Here is a 17,082-nt window from a genome sequence, read left to right as displayed (position 1 = left end):
TCTCCTGCAAAATAAAACAGTCTTTGCAAAGGTAAATATACCACCTCTCTTATCTTTTCAGGGAAAGTGTTCTGCCATTGTGTACTTTGATAACCTAGATGGAGTAATGTCAATGAAGGTAGGGATAGTTTGAGATTATAAACACGAATAATATGAGTAACACTTCTCTCGTTTATTACAAATGTTGAAACACTTGAAACACAAAATCACTTAAATTAAAGACAGACAAAAAATGAAAAAAACAAGAATTTTTTTGAAAATGAAAATCTAAATCTTCTATCTTCCTTTTTTCCCGGAAAAGTCCGGATAGCATAGTTCAAAATTTCACCACTATGGAGTTTGGAGGCAGCACTGCGAAAGCCGGCTGATGTTTACTGTGAAGATAGCAATCGATCCTCCTTCTGGTGGTCTACCAGAATTGCAAACATGGCAAGTAGATAGTGGGCACTTTCTTCTTGCTATAGCTGTGGGTTGGACACCTCTATGGTTCTGCCACCCTGTAAATTTCTTTTTATTAAGGGTCTACCAGCCCCATTGTATTTTCCAAAAGAAGCAAGGGCAGGAACCAAACTTGATTCCGACTTGATGTTAGTTTGGCAAGACTTGACAAAAGATTTTACTGAATCTTTACATGCAGGGAAATTTTCAGTGACCCTTTTTGTTATAATTTGAAATTGTTCTTTCAAAAGTTCTAGACATTTTTTCTTTTCATCTTCATCCTCTTCAAGTTCATCTGTGCATACTTCACCGTTTTCTTTTTCAATATTCTCAGGAACTTCTGGTACACAAATTTCACCATGGATTATGCTAGAGTCAGTCAAGGGGGTAACACTAGAGTGAACTTGTAATTTTTACACCAGTTGCTGTATTCATTCTAATGAGGCCAGTGGCAATGAAGTACAATTTCCTTTTAGTTTCTTCATCCTTGAATGGCAGGAATTGCTTTGATGACAAATTAAACTTTGTCACTACAGAAAACTGATATTTGCAAGGATACCATCATATTATCCAACTTGACAGGAGCAGTGACCAACCTCAGAATTGACGAAATAGAAAAACGTCTCTCAAGCTACACAACAATGTTCCAATGTTTACTGGTTCACACTTAAAGAGAAAAAAACACAAGACTTCACTAGTGACTACTAGAAAATAGAAAAAACGTTTCTCATAAAGGCTACACAAACACAAATAGTTTCTTCCTAGAAAGTAGAAAGTAAAACAGTTAAAATGAGAAATGAGATGTCAACTTGGAAAATCTTTTGTAACTTCAACTTTGGATCGGAAACTTATTTAACTTTTCATAACCTCACAAATGATTGAAATGATAATGAGATGTTGGAAAATCTCAACTTGGAAAATCTTTTGTAACTTCAACATTTGGATCGGAAACTAAATGATAGAAAATTTCCCCCCAAAGTCAAATGAAAATCCCACGCGAGACGAAAATTCCCTGACAAATGAGCTCCCCATTCACAAGTGAGTTGGGTTTTGAAATCTCGCCTCCGAGAGCGAGAGTCCGGAGAGCGGAGACTGCGGAGAGTCGACAGTCGACTGAGTCCTGAGTCACTGAGTCGAGACTGTCGAGAGTCCGAAGGCTGTAATTTTTTTTGTCTTTTTAATCATCTTAATTTCGTATTTTGTTAATTTTAGTTCTAGTTCCACTTAAAGTAAGTTCTTCCTGTGTAACTTTGAAATACCCCCCTTTTATAAGTTGCCTTCGGATTTGGTTGATAATAGTAGTCAAAAATATTTGTTAGGTACCTATCGAACTTTTTGGTAACAACCAGAGGTAGATAAGTGGGTTACCCTTACAACCATTTCTAGGAATAGGTAAGTTTTCTTTATCTTTTTCTCTTAAAAGCTTTGTAATTACTCATTACATTCTTAGAGCTATAAAACGAAGAACAGTTCACTTAATGGAAAGGGAGTTGTTTTAAGGGACAGATAATATCTAGATAGGTTCTTGCTACATAGATAATGGATCTATATTATCTGTAAAAAGCTCCTGTGCTTTCTGAATCTATCACAGCTCTTTGGGTTCCAAGTCCTACATTCTACCTCTGACCTACCAGGACTGGTTTATTGATCTCTGTAAGGAAGTACGAACTAAAATGAATTTACTTAATAATATGTATCATATGATCATATCTAGTTTCTGTGTTTATTTATTTTCAGATCTTACACAGTATGTTCTGTCAAAGTATTCAATTTTATAATCATGATTGGTAGCTCAAGTTTGCCGTTATCTGTGTCATTCCTGGAGGAAGAAAGTACATTATTGTAATCACCATAATTACATGTCTTGGAGTAGATAGATATCATGAGATTTAACAAGCAAGAGATGCTAACCCTGGCTACCCAGCCGTCTCAAAAGTTTGACAAGGAAGGGATTCTTTTCCTGAGAGAGAGGCAAGATGGCTTGTTCCGGAGGTCAGAACGTAAGTTTCATTCTATTTCATTACTAACATAGGTATTACCTTTGGTCAATACTGTCAAATAAAATGTTCATTTTCTCTTTATAGCAAATCTATTAAAATTTAAATTATTTATTTTTTCAGTCATGATAGCATAAAAATCATAAAATAAAAAAAAATAAGCAAAATAATTTGGAATGAAAAGGGTGGGGTTCCAAGTCAAGTGTTTCAAGAAGCACCCATTTTCCCTCTCATCTAGCATTAACTATATCTGTTGTCTTGTATTACTCATTTTATCATCTGCACCAAATTGAAGAAAATTGCTGATGCCCAGAACAGCTTGGCAGTTTGCCTTGAATACTAATTTCCATCAGAAGCCTCTAAATTCTCGTAGTACAAAAAGTGTTCATGCTTTGGAAATATTACTTTTTCTTATACAATACTACCTAGCTTATAGGTACCTAAATCAACACAGTACCTATTTATGTTAGGTAGGACTTTTTAACCAACATAATGTAGTAATTGAGGATATGGTAAAAATAAATGTATCTGCTCACCAGCACAAATTGGAGCAAATTTCTGTTGGTGACTGAGATTGATAAAATTTAATGTTCAACAGTTAGTTATACCTAGTAAGAAGAAGAGAAAAACACATGTTAGAAAAAAATCTCATTTGAATTAATGTCCCCCAAGCTTCTCATGTTCTCTACACATGTGTTTTTTTTCTGGACCAAAAGGGTGTCATATTATGTGTGTAATACTGTAATATGTCTTGTTGTGACAGATGTAAACACAGAATTTTGTTTAGAATACTTCCAGTATGTTATGAACTCAGGCTCAGGGTGAGGTAATTGTTATTTGTGTCAACATAGCAATCTGTATAGTGAAGTGCTATTGTTTGTTGTTTCCTCAACATTTAAAATATGTACCTTGGTACAACATATATGTTTTTGATTAGCTTACTTAGCAGTGGAATCATTCTTATTTAGGAAAGGACCAAAGGTCCAATATTTTCTATCCTGTTCATTGTTTAACTTTTGTTTGTATCTATATCTGATGTAAATAAATGAGGCCTTTTAAACTGTTGGCATAATGGGACTATTTAAGTTCTAGCTGACAGTATAAATAAGGTGCTTATATTAAATAAACAGATAGATAGAAATAAAGTACTTATACTCACTTTGGCATATTAATTCAGAGAGAAAGCAACTGGAAGTGGAGTGGAAGAAGCAGTGTGCTATTATTTTGTTCACCACAAGTAGGAATGGAGTATAGTATTATTTTTTCCTTTCCTAATTAAGGTTGATTGTTTCTAATATTATTCATGGTGTTATTAGCTCAGCTGTTAGACAATTCCGTGTTCAGACAAATGGTTGTGGGTGTCTTGGAGGTTTTGGCTGAATTTGTATTCAGACAGAGTCTCTCTTTGAATGAAAATATTCTCAGGCTGTGAGCCTGACCTAAGGGTTAGAACACTAATATTTTAATTTACTTCTTACTTTAGATAAAAACGATTTCGTATCTCTTGGTATAGGACATATATGTACTTATTTACCTACTTAAAATACGTATTGAATTAAGGAGAAAAAATCTAAAAATACTACAAAATTTCCTCATTGATTAGAATTAAACATTCTCACACGTAATGGAGTATGCAGCACTTTGTCACTATTAATATGTTTATACAAAAGGAATAACAAGTTAACGTATCTAAAATGCTGAGATTTTATGAATTTCAGAAGTGATACCTTACCTAGCTCGTTTCATAAAATGCCTAGATTACCTAGTACCTATATTGTGGGGATGAATTGTCATTTCAGTTTCATCCTAACTCCTGATTCTAGTTAACATAATCCAGACTTTCAGAGAGCATTGTATAATTCTAATCTGTCCTTTGGAGGAACATCAAATTTTTGGAGGATCTATTGCAAACACTATTTATTTTAAAGTTGGTTTCATTACCTACCCCTTACCTCTCATTTTCTGCAGAGTGGGTATCACTTCTAGGTCTAGGTACATAAATATCTTGAATGTTGTCATAGGAAAACTAGTCTGATCTCATTAAAATCAAAGCGATTTGGACCGAATAGTAGTAACCATTGTGTCTGACTTAAGTGTTTCCTACGTACACTACCGAGGTATGTGCTTATTTCGAGGACTCATTTCAATACAAGATGAAAATTTCCTTTGAAATTGAGATCAAGCTGTCTTTTCCTACTTTAAAAAAATACCCCCCTCAAGTATGTGTAATGTAACTCTGCTAATTCAATGTTTTAATCTTAAATGTTCTGAGAATGCCCATGTAAACATCTGACCTGAAAGTATTTCAAGCTACCTACCCATCTCATCAAATGTGAGAGTATATTTCCAAAAATTGACCTGAGCCCTATTTGTGGAAGAATGCTGCTATAGTTCGCGCAATAAAAATTATCTAGGACCCCTTTTTGTCTGCAAGGAATGATTAATCCTTCGTGGTTAAAGGATTTCAAATTCCGAGCTATCCATTAGTCAATACCTATTGGAACAGTGAACTTGTTCTGATATTCAAAACAGTAAACTTGAGTGTTCAGGTCAGATGTTTGCTTGCCCCATGGTCTCGCCTCACCTCTCACTCTCTTGCCTGTTGTAAATTTATAATCCTGAATGTTTCTTTCATTGTAATCTATATGTTTGGTGAATTGGTCACTTATAACCAGGGGAGCCCTCGAGCTTGATGCATTTGAAATGTTTCCCCGTGGTACCTCCGAACAGTCAGGCCAAACGGTCCAAGAGTTTGCGTGACCTGAGCTGTTATGGCGTAGCCGGCAAAGGTATACTTATAATGTACAATGGACTTTGTTGAGTTGAATGTAGAACTAACAAGGTTTATGTTCTAACAGGTGACAGGCGAATGTTTTTCTTTTCTTAATGGCAGGAACCACAGTCATGGTCGATTTCACCAATGACTTAATCAGATATTTCACTAATGGGAGAATTTTTAATAATCCAAAAGAGTTATTAATGATACAAACAGGAGGTTTTAAAAAATCCTCCGTTTTGGATCACTAAAAATGGACTTTGTTGAGTTGAATGTAGAACTAACAAGGTTTATGTTCTAACAGGTGACAGGCGAATGTTTTTCTTTTCTTAATGGCAGGGACCACAGTCATGGTCGATTTCACCAATGACTTAATCAGAGATTTCACTAATGGGAGAATTTTTAATAATCCAAAAGAGTTATTAATGATAAAAACAGGAGTTTTTAAAAAATCCTCCTTTTTGGATCACTAAAAACTCCGTATTAAAAAAATCCTTTTTTTAACGATTAAAAATTCTCCTATTAAGCCATTGCTGAAATCCACCATCAGAATTTAAACTCGGTTTAAGTTACACTCGTGGATTAAAAAATCAGGTTGGGTGATTTCAAAATTTTCAGCCAATCAGATTGCGTCATCCAAGAGTTATTTAAACCGAGTTTATTTAAACCCACATTGTGGCCCCGGCCATAAACTGTATATTTATCTTGCTGGTGATTTTAACTTCCTTTGGGCTTTTTTTTTAACCATGGTAGCTAACTGTCTGAAAAGAATGCTCCTAAACAAAAGCAGTGCTGTCTCTGAATAAAGCAAATGAAAAATAGAAAGTACCTAATAAAGTTGGTGACAATGAGAGAAACGTGAAAACAGAGATCAGAATCAATCTCTTCCGACAGTTACCGTGGTCTTGTTAGGTTTTCGTTTTGGTCTTTTCACTTCTTTGAATTCGCTATAGCACGCGGTTAGCCACAACCCACATTAGCTACTTAGATCACCATAAAACCACACTTCATCTCTACTGAACCATGTTCGTACCTTCTACTGTAGGACCTCTCACTCTACAACTACAAAATTACAAAAAAAAAAAAAAAAGCCTCTATCTACTTAGCAAGGCAATTGACATAGACTGTAGTCCATGTAAAGTAGGTAAAGGTGTGTCCACACATAGTGGATCAACGAGATGAATATATGTTGTCGAAATAGTTTCTTCCTAGAAAGTAAAACAGTTAAAATGAGAAATGAGATGTTGGAAAATCTCAACTTGGAAAATCTTTTGTAACTTCAACATTTGGATCGGAAACTAAATGATAGAAAATTTCCCCCCAAAGTCAAATGAAAATCCCACGCGAGACGAAAATTCCCTGACAAATGAGCTCCCCATTCACAAGTGAGTTGGGTTTTGAAATCTCGCCTCCGAGAGCGAGAGTCCGGAGAGCGGAGACTGCGGAGAGTCGACAGTCGACTGAGTCCTGAGTCACTGAGTCGAGACTGTCGAGAGTCCGAAGGCTGTAATTTTTTTTGTCTTTTTAATCATCTTAATTTCGTATTTTGTTAATTTTAGTTCTAGTTCCACTTAAAGTAAGTTCTTCCTGTGTAACTTTGAAATACCTCCCTTTTATAAGTTGCCTTCGGATTTGGTTGATAATAATATTCAAAAATATTTGTTAGGTACCTATCGAACTTTTTGGTAACAACCAGAGGTAGATAAGTGGGTTACCCTTAAAACCATTTCTAGGAATAGGTAAGTTTTCTTTATCTTTTTCTCTTAAAAGCTTTGTAAGTAATTACTCATTAGGTACATTCTTAGAGCTATAAAACGAAGTACAGTTCACTTAATGGAAAGGGAGTTGTTATAAGGGATAGATAATATCTAGATAGGTTCTTGCTACATATATAATGGATCTATATTATCTGTAATAAAAAGCTCCTGTGCTTTCTGGGTCTATCACAGCTCTTTGGGTTTCAAGTCCTACACTCTACCTCTGACCTACTAGGACTGGTTCATTGATCTCTGTAAAGAAGTACCAAATAAAATGAATTTACTTAATATTATGTATTATATCTAGTTTCTGTGTTTATTTATTTTCAGATCTTCCACAGTATGTTCTGTCAAAGTATTCAATTTTATAATCATGATTGGTAACTCTAGTTTGCCGTTATCCGTGTCATTCCTGGAGGAAGAAAGTACATTATTGTAATCACCATAATTACATGTCTTGGAGTAGATAGATATATCTTTTGGATTCTTAGATATCCTATCCGGTTAGCGGTTAGTTCTTGCCATAATACGTCTAATAACCAACTATGTAGCATTGTAGTTATAATATTATAAGAATAAATTATAATTACTTAACTATGTAGAATGAACAGCTATTGTGAACCATAAGTGGCTGTCGTTTGAATTATGGTACGCGTATGATAAATCCGCTAGAATCAAGATTCAACGAGTGGTTCTTGAATGAAGGTACTAGGCCCTAGTAGTAATATGTGAATGCGTTCCAATGAATGAAACATATACCTACGTGTTTCTTTTACGTTTGACAAGGAAGGGATTCTTTTCCTGAGAGAGAGGCAAGATGGCTTGTTCCGGAGGTCAGAACGTAAGTTTCATTCTATTTCATTATCATTACTAACATAGGTATTACCTTTGGTCAATAGTGTCAAATAAAATGTTCATTTTCTCTTTATAGCAAATCTATTAAAATTTAAACTATTTATTTTTTTCAGTCATGGTAGCATAAAAATAAGCAAAATAATTTGGAATGAAAAGGGTGGGGTTCCAAGTCAAGTGTTTCAAGAAGCACCCATTTTCCCTCTCATCTAGCATAACACTTATTTCTATCTATTTAAAGCATTAACGTGTGATAATAAAGACGAAAAGACCAAAAAGAAAATCATCAATTTTTCAAAGAAAACAACTTAGTTATTTCACATTGGTAGCGCAGAATACTAACACTGTTTTACTAACCTTAATTTAGGGCTTTCATGGACCTATCTGTATTTGTAGTTTTAACCAAGGTTTAGTTGGAGACTTGCAGGAGGACACTTACTAACCGTTTAGTTTAGGCTTTTGTACTAACATCACTTTCGGTTTACATAAGGTTATTGTGTGAATTGTTATTTGTGTCAACATAGCAATCTGTATAGTGAAGTGCTATTGTTTGTTGTTTCCTCAACATTTAAAATATGTACCTTGGTACAACATATATGTTTTTGATTAGCTTACTTAGCAGTGGAATCATTCTTATTTAGGAAAGGACCAAAGGTCCAATATTTTCTATCCTGTTCATTGTTTAACTTTTGTTTGTATCTATATCTGATGTAAATAAATGAGGCCTTTTAAACTGTTGGCATAATGGGACTATTTAAGTTCTAGCTGACAGTATAAATAAGGTGCTTATATTAAATAAACAGATAGATAGAAATAAAGTACTTATACTCACTTTGGCATATTAATTCAGAGAGAAAGCAACTGGAAGTGGAGTGGAAAGCAGGAAAAGTGGAAGCAGCTTGTAGTGTTTGTACATTTCAACAGACTCTTTCATGCTTTACAGCGGCTGGTATGACCAACATGTCCGTACCCTAAAGTTTCAAGGGCGCATTTTGCTAGTGATCACTAGTACTAGTAATGAGAACACTACCGGATAAATAGCTTTAGGCGAGCCACTCACTATCAGGTAGACCTGGCAGATACGGCTGAAAAGGTCCATTTGTCAGGTCTACCTGATACCTGATGAGCACACACACTACCATGTAATGGCTGGCCTTAGCAAACTGTTCGATCGTTCAAGCATAATATTGAATTGTTATTTGTGTCAACATAGCAATCTGTATAGTGAAGTGCTATTGTTTGTTGTTTCCTCAACATTTAAAATATGTACCTTGGTACTACATATATGTTTTTGATTAGCTTACTTAGCAGTGGAATCATTCTTATTTAGGAAAGGACCAAAGGTCCAATATTTTCTATCCTGTTCATTGTTTAACTTTTGTTTGTATCTATATCTGATGTAAATAAATGAGGCCTTTTAAACTGTTGGCATAATGGGACTATTTAAGTTCTAGCTGACAGTATAAATAAGGTGCTTATATTAAATAAACAGATAGATAGAAATAATGTACTTATACTCACTTTGGCATATTAATTCAGAGAGAAAGCAACTGGAAGTGGAGTAGAAGCAGTGTGCTATTATTTTGTTCACCACAAGTAGGAATGGAGTATAGTATTATTTTTTCCTTTCCTAATTAAGGTTGATTGTTTCTAATATTATTCATGGTGTTATTAGCTCAGCTGTTAGACAATTCCGTGTTCAGACAAATGGTTGTGGGTGTCTTGGAGGTTTTGGCTGAATTTGTATTCAGACAGAGTCTCTCTTTGAATGAAAATATTCTCAGGCTGTGAGCCTGACCTAAGGGTTAGAACACTAATATTTTAATTTACTTCTTACTTTAGATAAAAACGATTTCGTATCTCTTGGTATAGGACATATACATATATGTACTTATTGTACTTATTTACCTACTTAAAATACGTAGGTATTGAATTAAGGAGAAAAAATCTAAAAATACTACAAAATTTCCTCATTGATTAGAATTAAACATTCTCACACGTAATGGAGTATGCAGCACTTTGTCACTATTAATATGTTTATACAAAAGGAATAACAAGTTAACGTATCTAAAATGCTGAGATTTTATGAATTTCAGAAGTGATACCTTACCTAGCTCGTTTCATAAAATGCCTAGATTACCTAGTACCTATATTGTGGGGATGAATTGTCATTTCAGTTTCATCCTAACTCCTGATTCTAGTTAACATAATCCAGACTTTCAGAGAGCATTGTATAATTCTAATCTGTCCTTTGGAGGAACATCAAATTTTTGGAGGATCTATTGCAAACACTACTTAAAGTTGGTTTCTTTCCCTTCCCGTTCCCTCTCATTTTCTGCAGAGTGGGTATCACTTCTAGGTCTAGGTACATAAATATCTTGAATGTTGTCATAGGAAAACTAGTCTGATCTCATTAAAATCAAAGCGATTTGGACCGAATAGTAGTAACCATTGTGTCTGACTTAAGTGTTTCCTACGTACACTACCGAGGTATGTGCTTATTTCGAGGACTCATTTCAATACAAGATGAAAATTTCCTTTGAAATTGAGATCAAGCTGTCTTTTCCTACTTTAAAAAAATACCCCCCTCAAGTATGTGTAATGTAACTCTGCTAATTCAATGTTTTAATCTTAAATGTTCTGAGAATGCCCATGTAAACATCTGGCCTGAAAGTATTTCAAGCTACCTACCCATTTCATCAAATGTGAGAGTATATTTCCAAAAAATTGACCTGAGCCCTATTTCTGGAAGAATGCTGCTATAGTTGAGGCAACACATTAATGTGTTTGTGCGCATACGTTTCTGCTCCTCCGCAAGCGTGCTTGCATACTAACGCTACCTAGCGGACGAAAAAAAAAAAAAAAAACTGCGTAAAGTCTGATGTCACACACAACTTCATTAGAACGGAAAATGAAATTTGAATTTTCGACCTTTTACAGTTATTTTTTCGGAGTTTTGACCTCAGATTTGAATTTTTCCCAACTCTTTACATAGAAATCGACTATTTATTTATAATTTTTACCCATTTGCAACTGCTCCATTGTGACCTCGGCCATTAACCTCTTAGGCCTGGATCACAAATTGAGTTTAAACTCCGTTTAAGATTTACCATCGGAGCAATGAGATTGCTTAATCCGAGAGTTAAACTTAATCCGAGTTTAAAATCTCTTTGTGGCCCTCGGCCTTAAGGCAGTGAAAAATCAACCTGAACTAAAATTAGTTAAACCTTTTCGTGGTTCCTCGATTTCCCGCAGTGTGTCTGGAGCGCTGGTGCCGTCTCCGAGGAAATCTACTGTTCTATTTCAAGTCGAAAGACCAATGGTCGGAACCGGTCGGCGTTATAGTACTCACACATTGCTCAATCAAGATGGACCAACCTCCTGTAGACGGACCCTATGGCTTCTTTCTAGGTAAGAGATATAAGAGAACTTTGACCCCTCTCCCCCAAAGTCATACCTAAATCCCATAGAAAGTATACAGAGTGTCCAAAAATAAACGATACATTCAAATGTCTTGAAAAGTAATAAAGATAAAAAAATTCGTGTTTTCGTCCTAAATATCCCCCAAAAAGTTAACACAATCAGCGAAACACACGAATTTTCTACCTTCATTAGTTTTCAAGATTTTTGAATGTATCGTTTATTTTGGGACACCCTGTATTCAATTAGCACATTCTCACAAGTCTAGGAATGGAGGCCTTATCAAGTAAGTTTCCTCGGGTTCTAGGTCACACAAGATTGGGCCTGGCTTGTAGAGTTAGAATATACTTCATTTATACTGCTAGGATGAGACTGAAAAGTCCCTTTACCCCCGCAGTCTAAATAAGGTCTTATAATATATTTGATAAGTCTTGTAAGTGTTGTGTCGCGGGTTCGATTCCGGTCAGGGGGGATTCTTTGTGGTTTTTGTGGTTAAGCAGAGAGCTTCTTCACAACTTTTGTGGGTATCTATCCTGAACTAATCTCTGTGTTCATCTCCCGTGTGTTTAGGTTACTTCAGCAACTCAAGGAGTCACCCAATGACAACGCAGTATCCTCTAGTGCCAACAAGATAGCCACTGCTCATGATGCTATCCAAGCTATCAAGCAACTCAGACGTGAAGTAGTGGATGCCATGCGATCTCTCATGTCATTGGCCAAGTTGAAACAGACTAATGGCATGCTCCCTATCTGTGAAGATATGATGACCAAGGTAAGCCCAAATGTCCTGTAGGTAATGTAATTTAAATGAGAGAATAAACCTCGATAAATTTTATGACGACTTGGACCAAGGTAACCAGTAGGTACACTGCTAAGGCTGGTACAAAAAATTATTAGGTAGTTGGTATAGGTAAAAGAACAACGTCTTCACTTGACTAGTAACTTTGGAAACTGTAAGTAATTTTATTTTACAAGAGATAAACAATCATAAAATTAAAAAACCTACAGGAGCCGACATGTTTCGTCATCTCCTGATGACATTTTCAAGGCGACTGAAGAAAAGAAAAACAAATTTTGAAAAAAGGAGGTTAGAAGAACATTGCGCATGCGTGGAAGGGCGAGTTTACAACAAGTTATTAGGACCTTTCCAATAATACTATCTTTCCCATTTCCAGTTTTTGAAGGAGGACTAAGTCAGCATCTTTCTACACAGGGAATCCGAGCTCGACTAAAGTTGATTCAGCATTTCACTCTTACCCTATTTAACTTCTCACCTTTCCCTTTTGCAGTATTCGAAGGAGGATTAAGTCAGCATCTGGCTGCACACAGTGAGCCGGAGCGGGATGCGTGGCTAGAGTTAATTCAGCGCTCTAGTTACTCTTCAGTCAGGAGTCAGTTCCTGGCACTTCAGCAGCAGATGGAGCTGAGGCGTGGCCATGATCCGACGCTCGATGTTCACATGTGGCGACTGAGACGAGGAAGATGTGTAGGTAAGTCAGCATGGAAGATGTGTAGGTGAGTCAGCATGGAAGATGAGTCAGCACAGCCCACTTCTGTGGCCGAGTGGTCAAGAACACTGACTCTCAACCTGGAGGTCCTGGGTTCGAATCCTGGCCATGGCGGAAATTTTTCGACCGATCTTTTCCGTTCTTGGACATTAAATTTGGCATTATTGCAACTTTTTACCATCACTAAAAACTCCTTTTTGGACGATTAAAAATTCTCCCGTTAATTAAGCCATTGCTGAAATTTACCATCAGAATTTGAACTCGGTTTACTTACACCCGTGGATTAAAAAATCAGGTTGGGTGATTTCAAAATTTTCAGCCAATCAGATTGCGTCATCCAAGAGTTTAACTTAAACCGAGTTTAACCCACATTGTGGCCCCGGCTATGAACTGTACATTTATCTTGCTGGTGATTTTAACTTCCTTTGGGATCTTTTTTTTTTAACCATGGTAGGTAACTGTCGGAAAAGAATATTCTTAACCAAACACAGTGATATCTCTGAATAAAGTAAATGAAAAATAGAAAGTACCTAAAATAAAGTTGGTGACAATGAGAGAAACGTGAAAACAGAGATCAGAATCAATCTCTTCCGACAGTTACCGTGGTCTTGTTCTAAGGTTTTCATTTTGGTCTTTTCACTTCTTTGAATTCGCTATAGCACGCGGTTAGCCACAACCCACATTAGCTACTTACTTAGATCACCATAAAACCACACTTCATCTCTACTGAACCATGTTCGTACCTTCTACTGTAGGACCTCTCACTCTACAACTACCAACTACAAAATTACAAAGAAAATAGCCTCTAACTAGCAAGGCAATTGACATCGACTGTAGTCCATGTAAAGTAGGTAAAGGTGTGTCCACACATAGTGGATCAACGAGGTGAATCTATGTGAGGCAGTGGCAGTGTGGACGGTTCAGTCGTCATCGATCGACGGCCGGTCGACTAAGTGTGGCCACACCTTTAGAGATGAAAGGATTTTGGTGGAAAAAAAAAGTTCATGGTGTGGACGTGTTTCGGGTGGTGTCAAACCATATCCCTCAACATCGTCTGGCCATAGGTAGAGTGTGAATGCTGCTTTATGCATATTCTATATGAGGTCACTGGCATGGAAAGTATTGATTTCGAATTTTGATACTTGTCGAGGCAGTGTGGACGGTTCAGTCGTCATCGATCGACGGCCGGTCGACTAAGTGTGGCCACACCTTTAGAGATGAAAGGATTTTGGATGTGTTTCGGGTGGTGTCAAACCATATCCCTCAACATCGTCTGGCCATAGGTAGAGTGTGAATGCTGCTTTATGCATATCCTATATGAGGTCACTGGCATGGAAAGTATTGATTTCGAATTTTAATACTTTACGGACTATACGTAACAGTAAAGTGAACTCTACTAGTTTATGTCTAGTGTCATTCATCAACCTCTCTAACGATATGATCTTAAGTGGTGCCGGAGGCATTTCCTCTTTTGGATTCTTAGATATCCTATCCGGTTAGCGGTTAGTTCTTGCCATAATACGTCTAATAACCAACTATGTAGCATTGTAGTTATTCTTCTTCTTCGCCTTTTCCCATGCTCAGATGGGGTCGGCGTTTGTCGTCGGCCTCTCAATCCGCTTTAGAGTGATCGCTTTGAGGCCAACTGGTTTTGGCTAAACAAAATTTTTCCGAGTGGGATGCCCTTCGCACTCAACCTTTGCTATTGATATAGCGTGAGGAAATTTGGGCTAGTCTTCTCCCTGTTTATAGTCCCCTAGCTAGACGCTGATCTACTCTCTGTTAATAGTCCCTCAGCCAGACTGGTCCCTCAGCCAGACTGGTCCCTCAGCTAGACTAGTCCCTCAGCCAGTAGCATTGTAGTTATTATAAATTATATAACTACGTAGAATGAACAGCTATTGTGAACCATATGTGGCTGTCGTTTGAATTATGGTACGCGTATGATAAATCCGCTAGAATCAAGATTCAACGAGTGGTTCTTGAATGAAGGTACTAGGCCCTAGTAGTAATATGTGAATGCGTTCCAATGAATGAAACATATACCTACGTGTTTCTTTTACCTATCTGATCCGATGGATCAACTTTACTTTGTTTTGATGTAGGAACACTTATTTCTATCTATTTAAAGCATTAACGTGTGATAATAAAGACGAAAAGACCAAAAAGAAAATCATCAATTTTTCAAAGAAAAACAACTGTATTTCACATTGGTAGCGCAGAATACTAACACTGTTTTATTAACCTTAATTTAAGGCTTTCATTGACCTATCTGTATTTGTAGTTTTAACCAAGGTTTAGTTGGAGACTTGCAGGAGGACACTTACAAACCGTTTAGTTTAGGCTTTTGTACTAACATCACTTTCGGTTTACATAAGGTTATTGTGTAAATTTGAATGTGTATTATCACCTCAGCACTGGCAGACCACTACACCTTACACCATCAGCCCATGTTTCATAGTCTTGGAAAAACTCTTGGAGATTTACAAAAAGTAGGAATTTTCTCTTATATTTACCAAATTTCATCAGCAATATTGTACATTGTATTTAAAAACGTTGTAAACTAGTTTGTGCTTGAGTACAAGCCCTCTGGATACAAAAGAATGTCTTGTTTGAGGGTACAACTCTTGGAGATTTACAAAAAGTAGGAATTTTCTCTTATATTTACCAAATTTCATCAGCAATATTGTACATTGTATTTAAAAACGTTATAAACTAGTTTGTGCTTGAGTACAAGCCCTCTGGATACAAAAGAATGTCTTGTTTGAGGGTATGCACACAGTGGATAATATCAGCTCCTGGAAAGCAGGAAAAGTGGAAGCAGCTTGTAGTGTTTGTACATTTCAACAGACTCTTTCATGCTTTACAGCGGCTGGTATGACCAACATGTCGGTACCCTAAAGTTTTAAGGGCGCAGTTTGCTATTGATCACTAGTACTAGTAATGAGAACACTACCGGATAAATAGTATTGATTATACCTTTAGGCGAGCCACTCACAAATAGGTAGACCTGGCAGATACGGCTGAAAAGGTCCTTTTGTCAGGTCTACCTGATACCTGATGAGCACACACACTACCATGTAATGGCTGGCTTTAGCAAACTGTTCACTGTTCGATCGTTCAAGCATAATATTGTTTGCATTTGCACTAAAATTTATCCACTGTAAACGCATCCATTTCATCCATGCTTCTTGTGTTGTACAGCGCTATGCTTTTGATTGAGGAAATATGACCTGCACGTTACATCAGCCACATGTGGCTCTCGGGTGAAATGAACAACACCGTTTTTATGACATTGTGAACCTTTGGTTCCAGGTTTTTATTTCTTCTCCATTCTGTTTTCTTTTCTGTTGATTGTTTCGTCTGTTTTCGATTTTATAATTTTCCCTCCTCTCTCGAATTTTCTCCCCCCCATATATGTAGGTACTTTTTTTTTTGTGGAGCTGTTGATTGTTTCGTCTGTTTTCGATTTTATAATTTTCCCTCCTCTCTCGAATTTTCTCCCCCCCATATATGTAGGTACTTTTTTTTCTTTTTGTGGAATACTGAACAGTAAATGATATATGTACTTCATGTATACATTGTATGTATGGAACTGTGGACCTATAGTGCTATAAATCCAAGTGCTGAAATCAACCAATCCCAATCAGATTGCTTAATCGAAGCGTTAAAACCGAGGTTAAACTCTAATAGATCAGTTGTACATTGTATGTATGGAACTGTGGACCTATAGTGCTATAAATCCAAGTGCTGAAATCAACCAATCCCAATCAGATTGCTTAATCGAAGCATTAAAACCGAGGTTAAACTCTAATAGATCAGTTGCGCTTACTTGGGTGATGTTTCAAAGTCGTAGAGCAGGAAAAATGAGGACCAACGGAATTTTTATTTTTCTTCTACGACTTCTAGATCCCGAGATAAATCGATTTAAAAAAATACCGGTAAATCGTGAACTTTGACGTCACGGCATACGCTCCCGTACACGATGACGTCACATCAAATGTCCCGAGCAAAGCTCCCTCGCAGGCAACACATTAATGTGTTTGTGCGCATACGTTTCTGCTCCTCCGCAAGCGTGCTTGCATACTAACGCTACCTAGCGGACGAAAAAAAAAAACAAAAAAAAAAAAAAAAAAATGCGTAAAGCCTGACGCCACACATCTTTGAACTTTTTTCTTATATTTAACCCGCTGACTCTGTCATTACATCCGTCTACACATCCATTTCAAAGGTAAGTATACTTTTCCAACCCTTTTTAAGTTTAGACCTCCAGGTTTTGAGGCCTTTTTCTATTGACATTTTTCCAGCCTTTTAAGTTGTAAGTAAAAGCAAGA

General features: G+C 36.6%; 1 protein-coding gene and 1 long non-coding RNA gene across 2 annotated transcripts in view; both read left to right on the top strand.

The window, feature by feature from the left end:
* The first annotated feature begins 1,591 nt into the window (after positions 1 to 1,591).
* Positions 1,592 to 17,082, top strand: part of LOC103515426 (type I inositol 3,4-bisphosphate 4-phosphatase-like) — a 30,938-nt gene continuing 15,447 nt past the window's right edge. Inside the window, 5 exon segments of the mRNA XM_017446671.2 lie at positions 1,592 to 1,830; positions 2,176 to 2,438; positions 5,111 to 5,224; positions 11,076 to 11,231; positions 12,530 to 12,730. Coding sequence (XP_017302160.2) covers positions 2,321 to 2,438; positions 5,111 to 5,224; positions 11,076 to 11,231; positions 12,530 to 12,730 — 589 coding nt within the window. The 5' untranslated portion in view covers positions 1,592 to 1,830; positions 2,176 to 2,320.
* LOC113470012 lies at positions 6,668 to 7,365 on the top strand. The gene is made up of 2 exons (XR_003393236.1): positions 6,668 to 6,950; positions 7,299 to 7,365. It is a non-coding gene; the product is annotated as an uncharacterized LOC113470012 (long non-coding RNA).

Source organism: Diaphorina citri, unplaced genomic scaffold, assembly GCF_000475195.1.
Source record: "Diaphorina citri unplaced genomic scaffold, Diaci psyllid genome assembly version 1.1 scaffold1337, whole genome shotgun sequence".
Lineage (NCBI taxonomy): Eukaryota > Metazoa > Arthropoda > Insecta > Hemiptera > Psyllidae > Diaphorina > Diaphorina citri.
Note: the sequence above shows the minus strand (reverse complement) of the source record. Positions and strands in the feature narration are given on the sequence as shown.